The sequence below is a fragment of the Nipponia nippon genome, unplaced genomic scaffold (assembly GCF_047370975.1).
Source record: "Nipponia nippon isolate SJK-2023a ecotype South Korea unplaced genomic scaffold, ASM4737097v1 scaffold_5, whole genome shotgun sequence".
NCBI classification, from domain to species: Eukaryota; Metazoa; Chordata; class Aves; order Pelecaniformes; family Threskiornithidae; genus Nipponia; species Nipponia nippon.
In genome coordinates this window covers 80055674-80083504 of record NW_028262369.1, presented here as the reverse complement: position 1 = coordinate 80083504, position 27831 = coordinate 80055674, and the positions used below count along the sequence as shown (strand labels likewise).

Sequence of the window (27831 nt, the reverse complement as noted above, 5' to 3'; positions counted from 1 at the left end):
TTTAAATCTCAGATCTTATGATATTTGACTTTTATATAGTATTAAGAAAACCACTTTAAAAATCTCTTTCCATAGAGTTTTATTTGATGTTTGAAGCATATCTTGGTTTAAAATTTAATCAGTAAAATCTGAGAATTTTCAGAACACACACCAACATTAATTTCTGTTGTCATCCCTGGACAATTTATAGTATGATATCATATAGGCAGATCATACTACACTATAATCAATGGTATAAAATGAACCATTTAGTTATCTTTTTGAAGCCAGTGAGACTCTGCCTGAAGGAAACAGCTCTGAATCCTGCTATAGGACTGAAATCTCAATCCCAAGAAAATTTTGACATCTGGTTTTACTGGGATAATTTGACCTCCTTAGTTTCATGTTACTTTGGCTACTGTGCAATATTTGCTGTCCCTGTTCCTGAAGGCTCTGCCAATTATGCATCAATGAAGATTATACCTGCCTATAATGAAAAAAAGCCACTAGGGTAAATACACATGGAATTTTACAAAAATGATGCCAACTACTCCATGGTCTTTCTAATTTACACCAAGTAAAGTCCCCCAACACAGTCACAGACTGCTACCGCGAAACACACTCCAAAATACCACTATTTATGAAGGAGTTTAAAGTTTAAAAAAAGAGTATTTGTAAAATGCTTTGCTTCAGGAGTTTTTTAGGGGGAGTTATTTGCTAAGTATAATTTTAGCAGTTATGAAACTGTTTGCTCTGCTTACAGTTTATAAATCTCAAGATATGCACTGCCCAAATGAATATAGTATGTAGTTTGTAGCATCTTGAAGATTTGCATTACAGTGCATTGTAGTTTTAAAAGTATAACAGTGTAATTTTTATGCAAGTAGCTACTGCAATAGTTTAAATGTTATTCATGAAGGAGCTGAAGTTGTGGCAGTACTCGTTACATAAATCACTTAACACATTTCATTAAATATTTACATTTATAAGGGCTGAATCAAAAAGGGTTGTTTTTATTTTTTAAAAACTATGCATGCTCCCTTTTTCTTTGTCCTCTTTAACGTATAACATTCCAGTACTTTTACGATCCATACTTCAAAACCTGTAGAGCATGCAGTTATTGCTAAAGACTATTAAAATATCCAGAAAAATCATTAGCAGAGTTAAAAAATGTATGTCGGGGTTGCCAATCCCGCCTGACCATGCTGTGATGTGAGTCCCATGACTCAGCAGAGAGCAGCTGTGCATGTTTCTACTGTCTTGCAATGGATAGGGAAGGTACATAGCTGAATAGCATGCAGGCCAGTCAAAATCCATTAAAAAGTGATTATATATATATATACATATATATGTATAACTTGCTTAGGTAACCTGTGTGAAAGTGGTGACACGTTGCTCTACCTGGTTAAAAAGCACCAGAGCTGCATTCTTGATTGCTCCAGCTTGGTTTTACCCCTGTGAGAAGTAAGAATGGTAGGTAGTGAAGTTCAAGACACAGGATCTCTAGTTTTCCTCTTTTTGGAATCTCTAATTCAAACATGGCTTTAGCACAATTAAAACATAGTTATTAAATATTTTATGATCAACTGGCAAAAAGGGAAATACATACAACCTGAAGTGTTCAACAAACTTTTCTACGGAACTTGGTAGTTTATTTTAGAGAAATAAGAAATGCAGAAGCTAGACCTAATAATCCACACTCTGAAATTGTGATTCATAAATAAAAATACAATTAATTAAATTAATAAAGACATGGTTAGCAGATTTGGAAAGTATTCCAGTATTTATATAGTGCTTAATGCATATTAATGAAAATTTTAAGGGTTTTTTTCATTTAATATTCTAGTCTTCATTTAACTATGTGATTATCTGTTTTATTTGCAAAAAATGCACGTACAGTAAGCAAAATACTTTGAAGATGTATGTCTTCCCGTTCCTCCTTCATCCTCTAATAATGGTGGTAGAACTTATAGATCTCAATGAAAATAAACTTCCTTAGTTTCTGTTCAAATTAAATGTGAGGAAGTATCATATTGTGTAAGTTTCTAGTTTAGATTTAGTATGCTGTATACTTCTGACTCTATAATCTCTCTCCAACTGTTTCAAAAGAGGATTGGATCAGTGTCTGGACAGTGGCCCATCAGTGTATCCAGAGATGTGGTTTCATTCATTAGTTGTCCACAGCTAGTCCATAACTTAAAGAATCTGTGACTTTTGAAGATACTGTCCCAGAATTGGTCAGTTTTAGAAAAGGGGAATTTAGATTGTTGGGTATTTTAAAAGAAATCTGATAAAAAGTCATTCAACAAATTGATCAAATCACTACTGGGTATGTTTTGGCTAAGAAATGTATTGCAACCCAATGGCAATGCTTAACTTTTGGGAATGCAATAACTGTGTTCCTGTCTTTTTACTTCACCCAGTCACAAAGGCACGAGTGAAGCCAATCAGAAAACTGAAATTATTTCTTTTTTTGAAAATTCAGTGGATTAGATGATAATTTCAGAAGTTATTGAGCAGCCTTACTGCTCCAATCTGCATTTGTACTTGCTGTACATATACTGTAGATAGAAAGGCTTTTGGAATTCTGAATGATAGAGGCCTGTAGGTATATGTATTTCTTTAGCTGTGAAATAAGCTTTCCATAACTGATTAATACCTTTGAAATTATTTTTCCGTGTTGAAGTCCAAAACTTTATTCATAAAGTTGTGATTCAGGTATAATGAACAGTTGTTAAGTGGTACGGAAATACAATAGTTAGGAGTCTTATATTTGGTAAGATTAACATAGTCCATTCATTTCGCTGATTAGCAGGCATATTTTATAATAGAAACAGCATCCATAATGCTAACTTTAAAAAACACTGAATTATCCCCTTTAGTTGCTTCTAATTTTCTTATTATCTTCAAAGTTAATTATCTTGAGTATCTTATTTTCAGAGCAGAAATCTGTTATTTCTGATGGTTATTTTATTGGGTATTGCACCTCTATTTTCTGATGGTAGATATTAAAAAAATCCTTCTTCAAAGTATCAAAAAATGCTCACTTCTTTCACATACTTTCAGCAAACTATTACTCTAAAGCAGTGGGTAACCTTAAAATCTAATGAATGTTATTATTCTGTTTCATCCAAAATGAGACTTCCCCAAATTTCTAGTGATATGTATTAGAAAGATCTTGTTTAGGTCTGGAACTTGCAACCAGGTTCCAGAATAGGTTCTGGCAGATTTAGGAAGTTATTAACTCGCAAATTAATTAGAAAGTGTTTTTATGAAAGGGGAAAAAAAAAAAGGAACCAGCCTTCCAAAAGAAACTTGGTGGCTAGAGTAATTTTGTACCATAGTATATCTGATAATAAAAATAGGAAAAATTACAATTTGTTCCTTACTCACCCACAGTTACAATTTCTATAGTAATTACCTGCTCTTGGCACATTCCTCAGGGGCACACAGCCCCTGCCCCACTTCTAGCATGACCTGTTATTGCTGACAGACTTTAAATAATCATTCTGCTCTTAACATCAGTGACAGTGAGTAAGACACCAGAAAAAAATGGTTCATTTTACAGTTCCTGTGCACATCTAGCTTCCCACAGCTCTGTTGTTAAAGAAAACGTTATTAAAGGGGACACCTCCTGGGGGTATTTTAAGTGCTAAGTACTGCCCAGGTAAGGCAGGGAAACTTCTGCCCCATCTCTTACCCTCCTTTTGCAGACCAGGCCTTCTCCTAGCAGGAGTGTTGTCTCAGTAGCATCCCTTGAGAGGCAAAATAAAGCACATGATGGTGTACTGTTCTAGAGAGGCAACTTAAACACTGCACCAATATACTCTCTATCTTCCTCAAAAGACAATCAGAAGGTAGCAAAAGATTCAACAGTACTGTTGACTTGGTAGGAGACAATTGGGAATCTTCACAAATTCCTGTCACACGTCAGAACATCTGCTCATAGATTACGAAAGCAGGTGGATTTTTATACGCACAATAAAAGAAAGCACTTTATCCTTTCCCTAAAAATCATCCAGAATGAATGGAATAAGGAATCCAGAATGGAAACTGCAATTAATATAGAATTCACAATTTTCAGGGCACTGGTAAGAAATTCCTGTCTTATTAGATACCGTTCACAATATGCACACTTGCACTGTACGAATACATGTCAAATAGTTAAACGCTGAACAGTTGTGCGTGAGCAGAACTTGAGGGAAGTGCTATTGCGCCAGCTTCGCAATGGTAGTGATTATTACATTCTATGGAAATCTTGAGGCTCCACAGAAGTCCTAGACTTATCCTATCCCCATTGAAAATTTCTCCACAATTTCTTAATATAAACACCATCCTTCATTTACTGGCGGATTTCCCACAGTCACCTGAAATTTTCACTTTCAAATTGCTTATACAGACTTTTGGATTTGATTACTCTTCCTGAAGACATATGGATACATCCAAAGGCCATAAAAAAGGCAAAATGCCTTTTGATTTTTTATGGTCCTGAAACTTCAGGATGGCCTTAGAAGAAAAAAGCATGATGCCTGAACCAAGCAAAGGTGGGAATGAACAGAGCAATTGACTTGTGAAAGTCAGCTTGAAATCGGTATCATTCAGAATTTCTCAGCACAACAAGGCCTTTTACTCCATTTTCTTGGGGTGTACTTACATCATGTATTCACTTGGAAAGCAGAGGAGTTTCTGCCTTTGCATTGCATTTTGTTTTGTCCTCAGCTGTTCTGATAGAATATATGGCAGTACACTGTAAACTGAACCATTCAATCTATCTTAAAGAAGAAACAAACAAATAATACCTATGGGATGATGTTATTTAACTTACACCACTCCAGTGATACGCCTTATAGTACAGACCCACAAGCACTGTAGCAGAGAAAGTGGTAAGGACTGCCAGGGGATCAGGAGCCAGGTGTGGATGGGAACTTCCCAAGCCAGCTCTCTGCTGGGGCTAACATGCCACATAACCACACATTTAGCATCTGCACAGCTTATAAGCCTCCCAGCTTCCTAATGCATATTACAAACTTTTTTAAAAGTAACATATTCAGGAAACTTTTAGGCATATAACTTCATAAGATGGAGTTACTAGGAAGGCACTCATCGCTGTATTTATCAAAACTAACCACAAGGAAAGCAGAAAACTTATAGTAAAATGTCATTTTCAAGAACATCAGAATATATGAAAAGACTTGGAAGAATTTGCTAAAGGTTCATTGGAAAAGACAATTAACTTTTATTAGATCAGCTCACATGAAAAATAGTTAACTCTCAGACCCAGAGTCACTCTGAAAGCTTTTTTTTAATACTAGTTGATCTCATAAATTATATCACTTTACACTTCCCGTATCTCTTATATTCTTAAATTGTCATGGATAAGCACTACTGCTATACTATCTTATACATCTGCATTGAAAACATCTCATGACTGAGCAACTCAGTCAGATGATAGAATATCTTGTTCTTAATCTTACAATTGTTAGCAGAGTAACCTTTGCAGTTGCAAATAAATACACACTCTTTATGTTCCTTTATGTTCTTTAGCAAAAAAAAAACATTAACTGGATCATGGCTATCCATTAAAGCTATGTGGTATAGTTTGGTATTGCTGAGGAATACAGCATTATTTCAAATATGGCAGCTATACAGCTATGATACAGTCATGAATGCAGGGCTTCTTTATAGAAGAGCTTTCTTTATGGTAAACAAACCCTTATGTATTAATGAGTTATCACACAACATCATAGTTTCTAATCTAACTGAAAACATACTTATCCATGGTTTCTGATCCCTTAAACCTCACAGTTCCTACATTTCTAATGGCATTGAATATAATTATATTCTGCTAATGCATTTATTAGCTTGTCATTGATCATTAATCCAACATACAAAGTTTTCCTTGAATACCATTATCAGCTGTTCATGATCACTTCTGGTATTTGAGCCACTTATATTTTGAGGCACATGGCTTCTGTTTTTTACACCAACTTCTGTCTCTTTGCACAATAACAATAGCATAAGGCTTTCAAATAAACTGTTTCCACATGCATCTATATTTCATCTATATTCTGCTCTCCAGGATAACTTGAGGTACTGCTTTACCATGACATTGATTGGTATCTGGATTACTTCAATTCAGCCAGCCATAATCTCTGAACCCAAAATCTGTATGAATATTACAAAACTTTTTAAATAATCCAGAATATATCACTGATTTATGATGTCTCAGGGTTCATTTTTAGAACTACCCTAAATATAGGAAAAAATATTTTTTCTCCACTTATATTTGTTTGGGTATGCAAAGCTGTATACTTTTGATTGTTCCTTAGCCTTCTACTCTTATTCCATAAATCCTGATTGCGTTACAGGTACTACAGAAAGAATGCTTTATGAAATGTGCGCTAGTCCTACAACCTCATAAAATTGTGAAAGAAATAATCGTATTTAAAATGATACATCTTCCAAATGTTAATAAACAGAGTATTAAAAATGTAAACTCTAAGGACCCCCTAGTATACCATCACATGGGGTAATTTTTTTCTTGAATTATAATTACATAAAATAATAAAATATAAAATATATTTACATGCAGTAAGACAGTTTTTAAACAATTCTAAATATGTAATTAAGAAATACGTAAATGCATGACTACAATTTAATTGTTAAGATACGAAAAATCCTACCTGTTTGCTTTCTTCCATATCAGATTCGCTGCTAAATTCTTCTGTATTTAAATTTTCAAAATCTGATTCTCCAACCGCAATTGGTACTGTCACAGTGAGGCCTGGGTTGTTTATGAATGACATGTAATCGTTTTCATCGATTACGTATTTTTCCACACTGCTGCCTGTGCCTACACCACTGGTGGTTCCATTCCCATCTTTAAGATAATTCAGATCTTTGCTTATTTCAACAGCAGTGTGATTGGAAATGCAGCTGTCTTTCTTGTTGTTTAGCTCTTCAAGTGCTTTGATTTCCTCTAAAGCTTTCTGCTTTCTAATGAAGGCTTTTTGGATGAACTCCTGTATCTTTTTTTTAACATAATCTATTCCCTTCTGAATCCTTGCCACAGCAATCTGGAGATTGTTCATTTCATTATCATCGTCAGTAGCAGCAAGGTTGTCTGAACTAAATGAGCTCAGCAGCAAGGCCAGAAATAGGTTTAATACCTAAAAGATGAGAGAATACAGAATATGTAAATACATACATATAAGAAGTGAGTACTTTTACAGGAAACTGTTGAATAGCAAACATTGTTTTGAAAAACAACATTCACTCATTTTAGACAACCATATAGCACCTTAAATTACGAAAGATGTCCTTACTTGTTTTGATCAGTATTCAGTCAGAAGATGAAAACAGACAAGCTAATACCTAAATATTTAAACTTTTGATCTTTGTTTGAAGCAGCATGGTTGCTTAGACTTTAAAATAAAAAAAAAGGTTACAAAAATTCTAGCTATACACATTCATCAGAGGTTTGAAAGGCTTCTGTCTAAGTCTCTTAAGATCACTTGGAATTTATGTAGAATTAAATAAACATGATTCATAAAATTAGATGGGTTTCTCTGATGCAGATATTTTAGAAACTTGTATTAGTTAATGCTATAATAACCTACTTATACTTTCTAACTACTATTTGGAAGATTATACCATGAGACTGTGACATTCTGTTAGTTCTGGGCTTGTCTCTTAAATTCTATGAAGCTTATCATAAAAGGATAAAAGGAATATTTAAAAATTAATTTTACACTTTAATCTCAATTATTTATAATAATACTGTATTATTTGTAATTGGATATTTTTCCTTTTTCACTTGGCAAAAAATGAAAATTTTGTTTGCTCTTATGTAGGAATTTAAAATAAAATGGACTTCTTTCATCAGCAGGTAACAATCTTATCACCAGTATTGACTGGGAACTGTGGTTTATTTTTTCAGACTTCAGACATCACTATTGTTGTTTTAATGTAATCTCCTATAAGCTGTAGCTATTTCACTAAAGCTTACAAGCAATTAATCATTTCATACTTTCAGTCTGATATACTACCAGGCATCAAAAGTTGTCATGATATGGCAAAATGGCATAAATAAACTTCCCCATTGTTAAATGTGTTAGGTCTCTCTTTTGTACTCTCTCTGAGATTTAATTCTGCAGACTTTCACAATTCCAGAAAAGAACCTTGAAGGTAAAAAGGCACTTGGAAGAAAACAATATGAATCTCAAGCAGTATTTCTATGCTGAAGCTTATGCTCAAAAAATAGTAGAGCAGGTTACTGATCATAAATAACTTTCTGGGGCTCTGCACATTTCTGCTGATACAGTGTCAAGATTGCAAGGTCATGTAAATGACTAGGATACAAACATTCTGAATTCTATTTTATAAAATTTAAATCATGTTAAAATATGTCACTAAAGGAAGAGAGTTTTGACAGGTAATATAGTTTTTAGGCACATCAGAATGAACTGCAAAGATAACAGTAAAAGAAATTTAAAAATAAAAGTGTAAATGGTGCATTCCAATTATAACATTGATTTCTAAGAAGTTCTCTCCAATTCAATATTTATCAATTGAACCTTTGGCATTTTAATTTGTCAGCTTGAATTAAAATTTTTCTATAAAGGTTTCTTTTATAATTTTGAGTTAGAAGCTTTCAAACACATTTTTAGGATGGATGTCCAGTCACTCTGTATTTAGTTTTTGCTTTTTACACCTAAACAGGCCAAAAAGTTCAGTACTTAAATTTAAGATACTCTATACAAGAATAGCTACATTATACTTTATTTTTATTAAGTCAGAAGTATTAGTGCTGGAATTAGCTGTAGTGGGTGTAAGAAAGTTTGTCAGATTTTTTTTCTCCGAAGAAGCAGCTGCCTAGGAGCTGGTGCAGTATAAGCTTTATTATTTCAAGAGTAGTTAGGAAGACATCTGGATTTAAACAGCACTTCTAAATTACCTGCAGCACTCCCATGATAGGGTGCTTGATTTGGCATTTTGGTGTATTCCTAAATTCCTGTACACATAGTGAGAGTACTTCAGTGTATGGAAATGAGGGAAAAGGGGGAGAAGGGAATCATCATATGTTTTTACCCAAAATCTAGCACATTCAGATTTATTTTTTTAATTCTGAACAGAATTATGACAAACATTCTCATTGCCTAGCTGTAAGTTGTGTACATTTTGCATTAGAGTTAACGTCCAAAATGTTCGTCACGTACCACTAGGTTTCCAATCACCATGACCAGCATGAAAACAATAAGGCACATGGTTTGGCCTGCAACCTCCATGCAGTCCCACATCGTTTCTATCCATTCGCCACACAGCACTCGGAATACAATCAGGAAAGAGTGGAAAAAATCATGCATGTGCCAGCGTGGAAGCACGCAGTCACTGGAGATCTTGCAGACACATTCCTTGTAGCTTTTCCCAAACAGCTGCATCCCAACCACAGCGAAAATGAACACAATGATGGCCAGCACCAGGGTCAGATTTCCCAAAGCCCCCACTGAGTTGCCAATGATCTTAATCAGCATATTTAGAGTTGGCCAAGATTTTGCTAACTTAAAAACTCGGAGCTGAAAAACAAAAACAGAGAGGAATCACTAGTGGTAGTTAAGAAATAGAAGCTAGGTCCAAGTTGCTTAGCAGAGCATATCAATTTCCATAGATTAATTTGTTCTTCAGTAGGAACATCTTGTTATTTTAATGGCAAGCAGGGAGCATGGGGTATTTGCCTAAACTGCAGTGTTCAGCATTTCATCTTAGTGATGCACATAGGAAACCCCCCATAATTTTTGTTTGTACCACGTTTGATTTTAATATTTTTAAACATCCACTTACAGATAATTACTGAACAATTCGTAAAGACATTTTAGAAGCTTGTACTCTTTTATTCACTTTCACTACACCCTCTTTGCTGTCTTGGTTCCACATTTCCCTCAGCACCGCATTACGACTTCCAGCCTTAGAGGACAATTTTTGAAGCAACAATTTGATACTGATATTGTGATGTCCATTCAAGTTATAAACACTAACTTAAATATAACATTCAGTAACCAAACTATGGTATGTGAAGTTGGGTACCATTGCGACTGGTGCTAATAAACTAAGTCACTACCTCCTGTTCTATATATTAGGAGATAATCTAGGTTTTCTAGTAATGTGATAACTACTAGTAATACAGACTTTTAAATCATGAATTTTGTGCCTCTAGTAAACATACCTATAAATTAGTTTGTGTACAATACTAATTGTTATAAAAAAGACATTTCTAGTAGAAGCTCAATAATATTTCAATTTAACTGTTATCCTAAAGTCAGATTGTTATGACTCTGTTATATGTAATGGAGTTACTAAATGTTTATTCTCGGTGCCCATTAAAATTATGAGTAACACAAAGTAATGTTCACAATATAAAGACTAAAAATGTTATGATTCTTTATGCTGGTGGCAATATGTATGTTTTTACAAATATTCAGCTTTGATGAATCTTAATGAAAACAGTATAACGAAGATTTACAAAATTCTCAAAAGGTAGCAGTTAGTCTTATGCTGGCAAAGGGTATCAGTAGGATAGGATATCAATAGGATAATTTGATACCAAAAGATATTAAAGGATGTAAACTGACAACACCTTAAACTTGTATTTATCATGTATGGCTTGCAAATTAGACATATATGAAAAATAGTATGAGGCATTTAAGTATATAATATATCTTTACAATACTGGTAATTATTACAGACATCAGCCCATCTTTTTCAAGTGAGACAATCGCATGCAAATATCTAATTATCAAGGTATTTACCAATCTGAATGACCGAAGAACAGATAATCCTTCCACATTTGCAAGACCAAGCTCCATTAAACTAAGGCTAACGATAATACCATCAAAAATATTCCAGCCTTCTTGGAAATAATAATAAGGGTCCATGGCAATTATCTTTAGTACCATTTCTGCTGTGAATATCCCAGTGAATACCTAAAACAAAATGTAATTAATTAGTTGAATTGTTATGAGAAATTTATATACCTGAATAAGTTTTTCTAATCCAGCTTGAGTTCTCATACCTGTTAATTGTACCTGTTACTATAAAAAACAGCTGATTGCTATCTCCAAGTGGCATCTAAACACTAAACACTGAAAACTGATAATTAAAAACAAATTACTAAATCAGGACAGATATAGGAAGGGAGAGGACTGATGAACCTATAAAAAGTTATTCACCAGTCAGCAGCTCAGCTCCGGTTCATATATGACTGATATGTGCTGAACTATCCATCCAGCAGATGATGCAATATGATCTGGTATTTTCAGTCCTGTTTCTAGAGGATAGTCCCAGTAAAGCAAAAGAAGACTTGACAGCAATTTTTTTCCTTGCTCACGGTCTAAACAAAAGTGTTAGAAGAAACTCTCTAAGGTCAGAGTCTAAGGACAGACTCTCTAAGGTCTGTCTTTTAGGTCAGAGTTAAGAGTATGGGTGGAATAGACAGGGGAAATTGGAGTTTCTTGCATTGGGCAGTCATCAGTGGTTTGTGCAGCATAATAAAGAAGTTTTGGAGCATAATGCAAGACCACTAAAAACATATGAATATTCTGCACAACACCCAAAGGATATCCTAGATGATCCAAAAGTCTGCTAAAGTACAGAAACGTACTCTGCCATTGCCTTGTGATAGTTCTTTACCCAGCTTGCTCTCAGTCTTCCTACAGCAAGTTTTATGGATGCAAAGCTGACTTTTTACAACACTATATAACTACACTCATGATTACCTTTTAATTTAAGAAGATTAGGAGGTGGATATAATGCTGTCGAAACATTCCCATTGTCAAAGTGTAAATATTAACATTTTTAAAAGTGTATACTTTTAAGAAAATAGAAATATAGCAAGAAACACTAAGCTATTAAATTGATATATGAGAGATGTTACCATATAATCAGAAGAATGTAACGGGTATTGCTATGTGTGGTAAGGAGAACGCAACAAAGAAGATTATTCTTGACAAAATTGTCATATTTGTCGAAATAATTGAAAAAAAAAGCAATTAAAATAATTTAATTTTAAAATATTTCATTTTAAAACCCATTTCATTCACAAACTACTTTTTCTTGAGCATAACTGCATCCCCAAATACACAAAAATACATTTTAACAGAAGTAAACTCAAGTTTTCTTATAATTACTTAAGACTTTTGAATACTGAATGAATTTTAGTATTATGAAAATTAATCATTGCATTTTAGAACTATTTTTACGTCCTCATTAAAATGCTACAGAAAAGGCAGAGTCATATTTGTCATATTTAATTTATCCTCAAACAGACCGTGATGTCACAAGCAAAGAGTAAGTTAACATATTTTGAATGGAAATCACAAAATTAAGGTTAATAGATTAATACAGTGAGGAACAGAGAATTTAACTGAAACCACAGGGAAAGTATTCACTGCACATACATAGTCCTTATTAAGGATACTAGATTGTTACAAAGGTAGTTAAAAATATGACTGCTGCTAGTTTAGAGTAAAAAAAAATAAAAATATGAGATGGGAAAAGGCAGAAGACCTTGTAAGTATAAATGTTTGGAGAGAAATAATTCTAACAATATGACAGACCAACCTTTTAAAATACAATATTCTGTAATCTGTGATGAATATAAGAATATGCCAGCAATTAGATCTTTATCAAGGAGAAAGGAAACTGTAATGCACACAAGAACACGTAGGTAGTAAGTTCAATTTTAGTTCTATTTTTTAAAAAAGTCATAGAAGGATGTATTACCAGTACCTATAAAGAAAATGTTTAGACTTTAAAACATACTCTGACTGAGTATTACTGCTCCATTTAAATATTAGCAGATTTTTCAAAACTAGTCTTTTTGAATGATTAGTTCAGAACTCTTGGCTGGTTTTGATTTTCAGGACTGCATGCTGTGTGAGTCTATCCAGACCTCTCCTGCGTAAACTATTGGTAGTTACGTGAGCTGGCAAAAAATTAAAAATGTATGAATCTTCTTCTGAAACAAACACTTGCAAGGTTCAGTCCTCTGCTTCCTGAGCATTGGAAGCAAATAGAGAGGAACAGACAAGAGCATTTAAGTGTTATGCCGCATTTAGGTATCTGCTCAGAAAAGGATCAGGTTAAAATCGGGAAAGGCATCACTAATAAACTTACAGATACAAGGTGCTTTTTGTTAGCGAATAAATAATAATCTTCTAGTTTATTAAGTGTTTTTTAGTTACCTAAAGTGACAAGGACTTACTGCTAACAAGAAATATGCCTTTCTTGGAAATGTGCTTTCACTGTAGTGTAACTGAAAAAAATTCAAAAAGAGATTGATATCTGAATATTTCATCAATTTCTTACAGAAGAAAAATATTTTCTGTGATGGAATATCAGTACCATGGTAAAAATTACATACTCTATCTTAACATTTTAAAGAAAAAAACCAAGGTAGACCTCAAGATATCTGACAATCCAGTGAAGACTGCACTTCCACACATATTCAGTTATTTCATTATAGTAGTTACAAAATAGATTCATGAAAGTTAAAGGCTCCAGCAAAAATCACTTTATCTATGAAAATCATATATACAGTTTCTAAACTGATTACAAAAACCAACCTGGAAGAAATTTAAAACCAATGCAATGCACTTATGCATTTCTTCTTTTAGAAAATGGTAGTTTTACACCAAGTAGTGCATGACAAACCACTTACCAGGTTCCCCACCGAAAGGACACTGCTAAACTGTTCTGTCATTGGGTAATGTTCCATGGCCATAAACAAGGTGTTTAAAACAATGCAAATAGTTATAGCAAGATCAACAAATGGATCCATCACAACTAAATTGACGATGTGTTTTACTTTTAACCATGGACTCCAACAATCCCAGATCAAGAAAGTATTTGCAAATCTGTACCAGCATGGTGGGCATTTCTGTCTGGATTCTTCGAGCTCTGAAAAAAAACAGAAAAAAATTAACAAATAACGAATATTCAAATTATATCCTCTAGAAGTTCTTGTTTAGAATATGTAAAAAGATTAAATCATTCAAACAGACAGCTCACACTAACATGGGATTTCCCTCACCTATGTGTAGCCATCTTAAAATTAAGCATCTAATTTATTTAAGCTCCTCTACAACCAGTGGACAGTGAAGTTATCTCTAAAGCGTGAATCATCTCAGACATCTATCTAAAGAGAGAAATGGGTTTGTCTCTTTCCCATGACAGTAAGGAGAATCTAGACATTTAGTTTAGGTTAGTTGACTTGCTTACAGCAGATGTCTTAATTTTGGATATTAAAAGTTAACATGACTCCATTGTCAGTGAGTTTATTATTTCTATAAGCTTCATAAAATATAAAATTTTTGTGTTAAGTATGTAACGTGTACATATTTTGATTTGAGCTACTAAAAGTATTATATTTGCTACTACACTGAACCACTACAGTAACAGATAAATGACTTGGTGTGCATATCTATCATTGTTTATTTGAATCAATATTTTTAATATACAGAATGCCTGTTTTCTTATTTTAAAAATTATCATTTGACTTTGTTTGAAAATGTCTTGTACAACTGCAGTGTCTATCAATTGAGAAACAGAACAACAGTGTTAGTATTAGGAGAACAACTCTGCTCACATTAGAATCTTTACAAACTATTTTTTCTCCATTTCACTGTCAATATTGTGAAAGTTACAGAAGAATACTAACTTCCTCTGAATTAATAATAGCAAGAATGAATGTCTAATGTGATGGGATGTTTGAGGACAGCCCAGAAGGAAGACTGATATTTGCTTAAGTGAGAAATACTTAGACTACAAAATATTTAAGAAATGGCCACAACAGTTTCGATAACATTTCTACATAGCGGCATCAACCCAAATCTGAAATTTGCCAGTTTTCAGACATCCCTTAGAGCACAGGGAGGTCTCCATCATCATGACACTTATGGGTGATTTTGCTAAAATAGCAAACATGCTGTTTTACAGTATTTGCTAATAAGGATTTAGTGCTAAACTACACTTCGAGGACGAGTGGATTGATTTTTGCCTCTAATATTGTCCTATATGGGTGGAATTACGGGAAGTTAAAAGGTCAGTTGCTACAGCTCTCAAACTCACTGAAACTCACAAGCTCTCCCATTACATGAGACTGTAGCTTCCAGGCAGAAAAGGGTATCATAAGTAGTGAAAGTCTTCTATAATCTTTATAAACCATAACAAAGACAGTGCTTCCAAAGGAATATATGGATTGGGCAGAATAACCACATTTCTGAACATGTAACTCAGAATGCTGAGAGGTAGGATGGGACTGGCCTTGGACAAAAGTGGCCACTCACACTGGACACTGAGTTGGAACAGAAGAATCCATTGCTTGCACTAGCAACTTCTGAAATAATGGAAACCGGATGTGAGTAGGAGGTGACTATCAGGACAATATAGTTTAAATTGACATTTTTTTTTCTGGCCAGAAGAACGGAAGGACAAACTATTCAGCTGGAGGAAGAAAGCAGCACCCTCTAAGGAGATATCCTCTCTACCTGGGAGGAGAACTAAGAATTGCACACTGAGAATCAAGACATACCAACAGTTCACGCTTGCAATAAAGTAGGAAGATATACTCAGAAAGATACATGTTTGTGAGGATGGTTTGTGAATACTTGTTGGTTGTGGTGAATGGAGTCAAATCCAGCTGGCAGCAAGTGGTGTTCCCCAGGGCTCAGTACTGGGGCCAGTCCTGTTCAATATCTTTATCGATGATCTGGATGAGGGGATCGAGTGCACCCTCAGTAAGTTTGCAGATGACACCAAGCTGGGCAGGAGTGTTGATCTGCTGGAGGGTAGGAAGGCCCTGCAGAGGGACCTGGACAGGCTGGATCAATGGGCCAAGGCCAACTGTATGAGGTTCAACAAGGCTCAGTGCCGGGTCCTGCACTTGGGTCACAACAACCCCATGCAACGCTACAGGCTTGGGGAGGAGTGGCTGGAGAGCTGCCTGGCAGAAAAAGACCTGCGGGTGTTGGTTGACAGCTGCCTGAACATGAGCCAGCAGTGTGCTCAGGTGGCCAAGAGGGCCAACAGCATCCTGGCCTGTATCAGGAATAGTGTGGCCAGCAGGACCAGGGAGGTGGTAGCGCCCCTGTACTCGGCACTTCTGAGGCTGCACCTGGAGTACTGTGTTCAGTTTTGGGCCCCTCCCTACAAGAAGGACATCGAGGTACTACTGTGTGTCCAAGGAAGGGCAATGAAGATGGTGAAGGGTCTAGAGCACAAGTCTTAGGAGAAGCGGCTGAGGGAACTGGGGTTGCTTAGTTTGGAGAAGAGGAGGCTGAGGGGAGACTTTATTGCTCTCTACAACTACCTGAAAGAAGGTTGTAGCAAGGTGGGGGTCAGTCTCTTCTCCCTAGTAACAAGTGATAGGATGAGAGGAAACGGCCTCAAGGTGCTCCAGGGGAAGTTTAGGTTGGATATTAGGAAAAACTTCTTCACTGAAAGGGTAGTCAGGCACTGGAACAGGCTGCCCAGGGAAGTGGTTGAGTCTCTGTCCCTGGAGGTATTTAAAAGATGTGTAGATGTGGTGCTTGAGTACATGGTTTAGTGGTGGACTTGGCAGTGATAGGTTGATGGTTGGACTCAATGATCTTAAGGGTCTTTTCCAACCTTAATGATTCTATGATTCTATGATTCTACTTTTAGAAGAAAATAAGCGATAAAAGCCTTATATTTCTGACTACAATTAGTTTGGGATCTATTTGTTTATCTGAGAGCAAAGGGCTTCAGAACTCACTTTAAAAAGTATATTTCAATTCTGATTTAAAGTAATCTTAAGAACACTGCAAATTTTCTTGGTAATTTCTTGTCCTTTTAGAATGTGTTGAAAGACATCCACAGGGTTTATCTGACTATAACAGCTGTCACACTGTGCCAGTATCCAGTATATAGATCCTTTAAGCTTACAAAAATATTTTAGTGGCATATGTATGAAGTGTGAGTGTTCTCAGTTTCCATTAAATAAGCAAAACAATTCCAACGATGTATGCTTTTTCATAGAGTAAATACAGTATTTTTTTATCTTTGATGTACTTACCTAGGAAAGTTTAAGAAATGCTTAAGGAACGCAGTTCATGTGCATTGGCATGGGTTGATTACAGTTGGTTGTTTTCTTTAAAACTATGTCTTTTTCATTCCAATTTCCTATTGTCTATCCTTGGATTTTAAGCCTAAGGGAAATGACTATTCTAGCACATCACTGCCTTTACCATAGCAATTCCTGTGTATCTATCTTAATTTATTTTTCCTGTTGATGTCTTATAGGAAGAAAATCCCTGTGTTCTCTGTTTGGGGCTCTGGCAATCCCCTAGCTATGATTATTTTGCCTCTGTCCACTCAATAGAGTAATATTTTGGAAGGCGTCAGAAAAAATAAATGACTAAGCATTTAGAATGTGTAAATTATCTTAGAAATGGTGAAAAGCCTTTTGTATCTGATGTTCAGAGATTTCACATGTCCAGTTTTACATTTACAACAGAAATTATGTAAATAATTGCTCTGTACATGTAATTAGCAGAAATTCACTGAACTGCCTGTCAGAAAAAATGCATCAAATACCTTCCATTGTATTTGTAAGTATGCTGGCTATACTCATTGCTCTTTGTCTTGCAGCAGAATCTTCCAGCATTTCCATGGAAATTTGATAAGAACTCAGTCTTCTTTTTCTTATTTCTGTTTCTGTAGTGGTGCCCTGTAAATGAAATACTGAGAAATTAAACCATCCTTTTCAACAGCCAATTAACGATATTTACTGTATAAATATTGTAGTGATAAAATCAGCTTTGTGCAGCATACTAGACTTTTCTTACACACTAAACATTTCTGTTCCTGTAGGAATTTCTTTGTTTTTTATTGAGGAACTCAGTGGGAATTTTGTACAGTGCTACAAATAATCACCCGGGGGACACAATTCCAAGGCAATGTGGGATCAGAAGTGCTTCTCATTTAAATGATTGAGTGAACAAAATTTTTGCTAGGTATCTTTTTGCTAGTGATTATTATTATTCTTTCAGGAAACAATGATCAAAGTTGAAACCTGTCACCTTGATTTCCAGCAGCTAGTCATGTTAAATAATTAAAGTGTGAGTACAGAAAAAAGCGAACTATTATTTAAGAAAGTAACTCTGATACAAGAAACATGAGTATAATTCTAGGAATTAATTATCTCTCTAATACTGTGTACTGCATTCCTAACCTGATAAGTGTGGTTAGAAGATTTTATATAAGAAAAAAAATCACATCTTATTTAATATTTCTTCTACCTAATTTTCACCCACTGCAATGCTTATGCAGAATTTGTGATATATTCTTGCAATGAATATGCAAGTCCTCTCTGTTTTGTATGGCTTCTAATTATCTTTTCAAAGCAATAATACCTGGCTCTGATTCAAAGGTGCCTAACGTGTCACTACTCTGTAGCATGTAGGTGTCCTTACAGTTGCTTTGCTTTTCTTCTGGAGTGTGGCCTAGGGATCTAAACACAGGAGTGGGATTAAAAAGTTCCTAAATCTTGGTTCCTGCTGTACCACTGATTCTGTGATTCATGGAAACCACTCACTCTTTTTCTCATTATTCTGTCCCCATCCAGACAAAGAATGAAAAAGTCTGCAGAACTCATAAGGGATTTCAAGGTTATCTTAGTGTGAAGATGAAAAAAACATTTTTGAGCATTCACTAGTACTATTTCTTTAGAGAAGAGTTCAGTTAAAAGGCTAAATCTTTCTTCAAGTGAACGTATTTCTGAAATAGAACTATATACGCATAACCTCTGAGGTAATCTGATTGAATTTCTGGTATGAAAGTCTGTGTCAAGATAGGAGAGAAACAAACATAAAAAGAAATGTGTAATAGTAGTAATGAAATCTCAATACTTATTTATAATGAAAATATTTTTCAGGTTAAATATAGTGCTATTATAGCCGCCAAAATACCATACTGAATCCACATTAAAATACTATGTATGAGATAGCTTGCTTTTTTTAAATTTGAAAGAACATCTTAGCTTACAGAAGTCTGAAACTGAGACTGAAATGTAATGTAATTGGAACGGTACATGGGAACTGTACGTATTTTTCTCAAGAAAGTCATGAGAAAAAAAAATCTTCAAGATTAATTCAGTAGGGGGCATTTCTATTAACTATCATGGGAGTAGTAACTGCATTCTGCTTAATTTTGCAGGTGTTTTCCTATACATATTTCCAAGTTTATCCTTAGTTATATATCAAATGTCTACCTTTGTTGATGAGGTGAAACTATATACAAATTGTCAAATTCAATTTATGTTTTTTTCTTTCTATGTGCTGAAGGCAAGGAGAATACAATACTTTACTGAGGCTCAGACATAGGAGGTTGAGGACTTTCTTTCTCTTATGTTCTCTTATTTAGAAACTATTGCAAGTTCATTCCCATAGCTCTAAGAAATGATCGGGCATGCAGAGGTGAGCAGTAAGAAAAAATTCTGTGCCTGAACCAAACTGCAACAATTACTAGTTTACTTATAATTACCTCTGGTATAAGCTGACCAGTAGGTGAAGTTAGAGTTGAAGGTCCTCCAACCAAGGAAACTACTCCATTGCAATCCACAGTGCTGTGCATCTTCCCATTTACTGGAAGGGCTGGTACCATTCTAGATGACACACTTGCCTGACTAATATTACTGTTGCGCCGTTCTCCGTGTCGATTTGGAACAAAGAGAGAATCTCTTCTGCTCTCATTGTCTTCAAGAGTGCTGTGCTCATCATCAGCAAAGTCATTTTCAGATCCTATATCCTTTGCACGACCTCTGAAACTGAAAATGCTTGTTTTGCTGTTGCGCCTTGGTGAGAACAGGGAACCACGAATGCTTAGCAAAGACTGTAAAAGATTTAAAACAAAACAAAACAAAACAGCATTAGAACTGAAGTTCAAAGAATAGTCACAGTGCTGGAGGAAGGATAGTCACTTTTTTCTACAATAGTATCAGTGTGTCCATTAGGGGAATGTGCTTATTAGGGGACCTGAAGTAGAGGGGAAAAAATCTTTTTAAGGTAATGTAGCAGGTCTGAGGAAAAGTTGCGCAGAAGACATAAGGGTGGGCAGTTTTGAGCAAAGAAGGCAGGTTGAATTGGTATGGGTCCATGACTGTGCTGGAGACAGTTCTCAACATCATTACCAGAGTTTTGCAGGTATTTGCCTTTTATTCCTTCTTCTATTAGAGGACAGAGTTAAAATCTTTTACTTTTCTTCCCTTCTTCATCCCCTGGATTCCTAGGGATAACAACTGATAACGCTCACCAATCGTTGTTTTCTATTCTATTTGCTAGAGGCAGAAGTGGTCTTAAGTTTGGTATTAAATTCAGTCTAAGTTGATGTAAAGAACTTGTCTGCTCTCTTCACAATAGGCTCAATAATGTAGGAACAACATACACAGTACTCTAAAACTAGAAGACAGAGGCAACAGCTTGGGGAAGCTCTGGAGGTACAGTGTGAACGTGACTAGTAGCACTCTTGGACGTAGCACTCTGGGGGCTATAGCAGGCTGCACACCTACTGGAAGGTACCACTTGGGCATCAGGCAGCTCAAAGCAAGCATTCACCAGGGACACAGTTACCTAAAGATATCCTCTTACAAATGAGAAAAATAAATCAGTGGTTGTTGGTAATTCATCTTTTAATTACAGTAGAAGCTGGTTAACGGAATGTTCTTCTCCCTTGCTACATATTTTATTAACAGCATTCATGAATAAATAACAAGAGTACTAATTGTGGAAAAAAGGAACCTTGCATTAGGCTTTCTTCAATTCTGCATTTGTACAAATCTTCGCATCTTGGTACATCAAAAACCTGGTTTGAGATGATTTTCAATTTTTCACTAGTTTTGAAGGTGGGAAGTGCTCATATGTAATAGCAGTGTTTTTAACCCCAGGATAATTAAAGTGAAAACTGCACTATGGTATATAAGCCTATAATAATACTGTGAAAACCAAACACTGAATATATACATATATCAATCCATATGTATCTCTGTATATGCATACTCAGATTTATACAGACACACACACAATGTGTGTGCCGAACTGGTAGTACTGCCTGTTATGAAGGCCGGCAGGTGTTTACCATTATCAGATGCACTTTTGCTGCTCTTACAGCTACACCACATTTTAATAATTTGGGCTGAAATTTTCTATGCTGGCTGTCAGCCTCAGGCTGAGTTACTTGAAGAATATCAGCCAAATGGTTTTGCTAACCCATTTATGTAAACTTGGCTGGAGAAAAAGTGCTGTTTTGCTTATGCTGAAAGATAATTTTATCTAAAAAAAAAGCTCTAGCTGCTATAGAGCATGACACCGAATTCTGACAAAGTGGTAAACTAATTACTGCACCCTTTGTACGTTTCTTTGTAAATGTATTTGGCCAACCTACAGTCCTTCGAAAAATAACACGCTCACTAGGTTTCATCTGGCTACCACTGCTACCCTTGTTTTTTTAGAGAATGTTTCCATGGCTGCTATGTTTTGTTTGTAGTCCAGTCTTTCCAATATGTGTTATCATGCTCTGAGCACAGCTAAATGGATCAGGCCCCTCAGGGATTTGGGAGGAGTAATGCCTGCTCTGCACATCCCTGCTGGATTCAGACAAAAGATATAAGCCAAAATGGCTGCAATTCTAACACATGTAGAGGCAGAAATGTATGTATGTGTCTACATGCTCCTGGAAAGTCAGGTCTGAAAGGAAAGCTTGGCTTTTCTTGCAGGCTGCATCATTCATTTGCACATGGAATATTGTGTCAAAGGACAAAACCTCTCCAGGGACCGCGTGGGCAGATTATCTCCCCTTACCATTCTACCACGCTGTTTCATGCTCTGCCACCCTGCTTCACCAGGGAGCTAACTGCACGGCTAGCAAGACAAACCAGCTCTTCCTTTGCCAGTTCTACTGCCCGTAATCCTTCCACTCTGGCAGCTCAGTTTTATTTCAGTTATATGGAGGCAACCTTTGCCCCAAAGCACTTTTGCAACTGCAAAAACAATTACCAAGACAGTCTTTAATTAATAAATTATCCTCGTACAAGACACGTACAATATTTGTTTTCACTTGATTTTAATGAGTTTTAATTAATTATTTCTGCAATATGAATTCACATTTAATTTTAATGTTACCAAAAGTAATTTGAAATCCCTTGCTTTCCTAAGCTTCTTAAGTTTCTGTGGAAGTTTCACAGTTCTTCGCAACAATTGATAGGGTGAATGCTTTCTGAGAGATTCAGAGTGTGAACAAATACATGCAACAATGTTTTACTCTATGTTAATAAAGCTACAGAAAGTTTATTATCTGTGGAATCTCTTTGTCTCTAATTCTTCTCCCCTTAGTATACATGCTTCTGTATTAAGTATTTTTTCTGTGCACCAAAAAATGTATTTAATATAAGCATAATATATTCCTTAATCAGTCTCTTCACCAGAAGCATATAAAAGAGCATCAGGGAATTTAGACTAGACAATGGAGAGGCCTGTTATCAAGTAGTTAAAGCACAGGAGTAGCAGTCAGAAGTTCCTTTCTGCTCAGACTTTGTCAGTGACTCTTCTTTAGTGTGGTCAAGTCACTCGCCATCCTCATCTATGAGGTACAGACATATATATATATCTCTAAGTGAGGCGGGACTGTGCAGTCTAAGATGAGATCTTTGGCTGCAGCTCCTTTGTATCAGCGTGACTCAAAGCCCATTCCAATTAAGGCAAGATTTTTTGGAGCAGCTTTGGCCCAAAACTAATAGTACACTTTATTAAATTGGAAATACACTTCTATAATATTACTCAAAGGAGTTGATATAGGTTTAATAATTTGTTTTTCCTACATTTTATATATTTCTTATCCAGAGAACAACATGGTCATTCTTCTTAATTATAATAAACATTACTTCACTTTCTTAGAAATGCAAATGTATCTTTTTCAGACCAGGCATCATCCCTTATACTTGACTAATTACTGAGGCTTTGTCTCAAATTAAGCTTTCCTCCCCTCAGTGCATATACTTCAGCGTGAAGGATTTCTGCCACTGAATCTCATATTTTTTATGAGTCTGTAAACTAACACACTTGATATGAACATTAAATAGAATAAACATTGGTAGTTAAGCATGGGTAGTATGGGTAGGTAAATGTCATCTGTTGTCTGAGACCAGACATGATCATTTTGAAGAGATGTATTTTGAGTGATTTTTCTACAAATACCATAACTGTGTGTAGACTTGAAATGAGCAAACGTATCCTTAAGCGACGGAAGAGATCCTCTGATTTAAGGTAGCAGAGCTTTGAAGTTTGGAGTAAATGATTTCCAGAGGTGCTTCCTAAACTATTTTTTTCTATGATTGCAATGATTCTTCATCTTGTATAATGAATTTCTAATGCAAAAGAACAGCATGACTAAATTCTTACAAATATAAAGCCCAAACGATCCCTATATATTTTGTCTTTATTGTGGAGTACTAGAGCTACTTTTCTCGTTATCTACCATTTAAAGAAGCTAATTAAGGAAAACAATAGAAACTAATGGTAGTGTGGAATTTCCTATGCAGGGTATTTTGATGATGTGGTCTCCTAAAAACCCCCACATATTTGTATAGTTTTGAAATGGATGCAGAACAGAGAACCTATGGTTGATTAATGCAAATATATGAGTACTATATCAAAGAGTCTTTGATTCTTTCTCCAATCTACCAGATATCAGAAATACATTTTCAGAAATGTTTTAATTAAGTTTACAATTATCCTTGGTATGTTCTTTTTATCTCTTTGTTAATAGAATGGGTCAAACCATACCAAACTGTAACACTGTTAACGGTACTACCACTGTTTTTTCCTTCACTCACCTTTTACATAACTTCCAATATGTAAAGCTGCTGTAATGTGAGTCAAAACCAAATTAGAGTAGACATACATGATTTAATAAAAAAGAGTGCTGTACCTGGTGAGGAGATGTGAACCTTTTTTCATATGTCAGTTGACTTCCTTCTGTGGAGAAGCGGAAACTTTTCCTTCTGATACTGTCTTCTGACTCGGACTTGGGGAACTTGTCAATATCTCCTTTGTCCTCTGCTTCAGACATTTCTTTCTGCCTTCTTTTCTTCCTTCTGTTTCTTCTTTCTTTAGCACTCTTTGAGCTCAACTTTGATGCTTCTGAAGAACTTTCCAAGAGTTCTCCTAATCCCCCTACACCACTGAAATCTCTTGATGCAACTGATGCTGCTGCTACTGCTGCTGTTGCCTGTCAGGTTACAAAGGAAGGTATTCTTAGTAGGCCAAAAATGAACAATTTTATAGGCTTTTATCAACTGTTTTTATTATTACTGTGGTAATACTGCTGGTTGTACACCTTTGAGTATGCAAATAAACACAAACAAATTGAACTGAAGATAAACTATTGAGTTGTATAGCTCCTCATTGTCTACTAGCATGAGCTACTTCAAGCATCGATTTCAGCAGAACAATAGCATCACTATTCCTTAAAGACTTGCCACACGAGACACTGGTCTAAAATTAAGGTAGTCAGAAAAGTATAAACATGGTGCTTTTTCATGTGTTTCAGACCTGCTTCCCCATTTTCTCTCGCAAAAAGCCCCACATCATGCTCTAATTCAGCTGATCCCCTCTGAGTCCTGAAAGAGAAAACTGATCCCTAACATCCACCATATGAGTTAATGTATCATAACCCAACTTGCAGCCTGCAAGTGGTTGAATCCAGCCTTTCGTCACTGTCTCCACAGCAAGGACACTCCCCTCACTTTCCTTCTACCTTCACTGGCAACAGGCACACCCTCTAGACAAGTCTTCAAGCCCTACCTCCCTCTTCAAGTTTCCCCTCCCGCATTTCCCACTGTAGCAGCACTCTGGGTCTTTGTTATAGATACACAAAGGTACACTTATTGCCTGTTGCTGCTGCAGCCAGAGAGAAGAAAAAGTTTAGCTTTCTTCTCTGATGGAAAGGGATGAGATGACTTACTGGAGTGAAGAGCCATCCCAAAACTCAGGACCAGTATCTTCAACCACAGTGGTCACAGTGATTTGGTTCATTAGGGAAACTGGCTCATTTAGTCATCAAATAAAGGAAGAACTGAGAGTGTGTCCAGTACAGTTCCTAGAAAGAACTGTCTGGGAGATTGCTATGAAATTCTGCAGTGGAAAATATGTTTGGGAAGATGATAGGCAGCTGTGAGGTTAGACAAAAGGGTGATGTGATAAATGGCAGGAGACTAGGGTTATATAACAAAGATGACTAGTAATTATCCGGCAAAACATGTTATATTCAATGCCAAGTATTTCAGGAATTATGAGATATCTCTCTACAGCAGGAAAGGATAGTTTGAGAGCTCATAGTATGAATTAATGGCTTTCTGCACCACAATATGCAACACGTGCTATGCAAGTTGACTTGATACACACTTTTCCTGCTAAATGGAGTATTAAAAGGATTCTGAAGTGTTTATCAATTAAAAAAAGTGATATTAAAAATTTTGTCATATTGGTTTCAGAATATTGTCCTTCGAATGCTCTAACAGAAACAAAGGCAGAGGATGCTGAGTCATCACCCATCTACTTCATAATACTAACACTAGAGGTCAAACAAGTGGAGCAATCCAAAGACCACTGTGATGATTTAGGTTTGTGGATGAATAGGTTCAGTGTCAAGGGAGTGAAGGGATGGGTCCCACACCCATTTTCTGTCTCAGCAACCAATTCAACAGCTCAGCGATCCACTTTGTAATGCATACTTTCTGCTTTCACATACAAAAGGGATCTTGACTGTAATACTGCTTGTCTTATAATGAATTGAGTGGTCATTCATTTAAAAAAGGAACGACTTTCCAGGGCCTTTATCCAACCTTCCTTGTAGTCTCTGTTTCATATGGTTCTATTCTTCTTCCTATTTCTGGATCAGCTTCATCTCTGTCCCCACTGTCAAACACACAAACATCTAGAAAAGCCTCCTGATATCTTTTGTTATAATGTGATTTAGTGCCTTTCATGGATGAAAATGTCAGATTTGTTAAAAAAAAAAAAGTATTCTTTGCTGATATTTAAGTGTCTTTTAATTTGAATTTTGTAGGATTCTGCTTTTTCTTTAGTGATTTGGAAGTGAAAAGGTTTAATAACTAAAATAGAGATATACTAATTAGATTTCACAGGTCATGCATAAAGCTTTCTTTTCAAGAAAAAGATGAAGAGTTTCACTTTCTATTAGCACTTTATAGAATCATTCTAACTTAGTGAAAGTAGCTGTAAAATACTACTAAAACTATAGTTTCATAGAAGATTCTAATTTGCTAGCATTTTGTAAACATTGTCCTGTTGAAAATGACTCTACACCAGATGAAAAACAATAGAAAATCAGTCCAGAAATTAGACAGACGTCTGACTCACGGAGCTGAATTCCTGCATATATTTTATTTTCCGATAAGAAAACCTCACACAAAAGTATCTATTAAAATGTCTTTTTCTCATAAGACATTAAATAATTTTCTTCTCTTTTCAAAGAAAACAAAGATTACTTTAAAAGAATTCTGAAGTAATACCTTTGTTACAAATATTGCTAGTATGTTCTAAGGATATATAAACTTCTGATTGACTTCAGTATGCTTGAATTAGGGACATGCTTAAATACCTTGCTGGATAGACACCTAAATGAACACTGATTACAATCCTTCTCTCTATTTTCTGAATATTGGGGAAGAACTATTAAGTACAGCAAGCCCAGAAATTCTCACTCAGACCGTAAACCAGAAGTAATGTCACTAGACTTTTTTCATGCTGTTCATAAGACCTGTAATATAAAAGCAGCATGAACTATGACTACTTAAAGTCAGGTTTCTAGGACACTCTTACCACAAATATTTTATTTTTACAGTCTTTTGGTGAACTTAGTAGCATTCTTTTCTGTACCATTAGCTTGCTTTTTTGCTATTTGGTTAGTTCCTGATTTTCATTGGCTATTTCCACTTTTATAACTTGCGTGGTAAACAAGACTTTTTTCTTCCTGCAATTCATTGCACAATTTTTACATGTTCTAATTCATAAAAGATTATTATGCTTGCCTTAAGAATAAGGCTGTTCAGAAAGTACAATTTCCATCATTACCTGAGCTTCTTCTTGTTGCTTCTTCAGTTGTTCCAGCATCTGTTGAAATTCTGCCTCTTTCTGCTCTGCTTCTTCCATGGTTGCTTGATTCTGTTCTTCGTAGGCCATGGCAACCACAGCCAGGATCAAGTTGATCAGATAGAAAGAGCCCAGAAAGATCACCAGAACAAAAAATATCATGTATGTCTTCCCAGCAGCACGTAGCGTCTAGGGAGTAGAAGGCATATCTATATATTATTCCACCACTTATCTTTGTTACCGCAACAGCATTATGCTTTCAGCTCATGTACAAATAAGCCTATTTACATAATTTTGTATGTCACCTACAGTTTACTTTTTATGTCATAAAAATTTCTTACCAACTGATACAGGTTTTCCCAGAAGTCCTGAGTCATTAGCCGAAAGAGTGACAAAAAAGCCCAGCTGAAGGTGTCGAAACTTGTGTAACCATAGTTGGGGTTTCTACCAGCTTTCACACATATATATCCCTCTGGACACTGCCTATGTGAAAACCAAACAGGTTGTACTTAGTCATAATTTTTATTTCCTTCCGGAACATATTTATTATCTTTTGGAACAATATGCATTATTTGTCCACAGGAAATCCATGAATTACAATTAAATTCATTCAGAAAAAAAAGTCCTAAGGAATGAACTAATAAGAGAGTAAATGAAAGATATCCTTTCCATT

At 35.6% G+C, this 27831-nt stretch overlaps 1 protein-coding gene across 4 annotated transcripts in view; it reads right to left on the bottom strand.

The window, feature by feature from the left end:
* Positions 1-27831, bottom strand: part of LOC104009969 (sodium channel protein type 2 subunit alpha-like) — a 79091-nt gene that overhangs the window by 26040 nt on the left and 25220 nt on the right. For all 4 annotated transcript variants that reach the window (XM_087730450.1, XM_087730446.1, XM_087730449.1 and 1 more), the window contains exons 11-19: positions 27500-27641; positions 27141-27347; positions 23974-24273; positions 19537-19884; positions 17590-17722; positions 13694-13932; positions 10785-10958; positions 9198-9554; positions 6663-7148 (exon numbers count right to left, since the gene is read on the bottom strand). In XM_087730450.1, the coding sequence (XP_087586576.1) occupies positions 6663-7148; positions 9198-9554; positions 10785-10958; positions 13694-13932; positions 17590-17722; positions 19537-19884; positions 23974-24273; positions 27141-27347; positions 27500-27641 (2386 nt within the window). The remainder of the gene's footprint in view (positions 1-6662; positions 7149-9197; positions 9555-10784; positions 10959-13693; positions 13933-17589; positions 17723-19536; positions 19885-23973; positions 24274-27140; positions 27348-27499; positions 27642-27831) is intronic.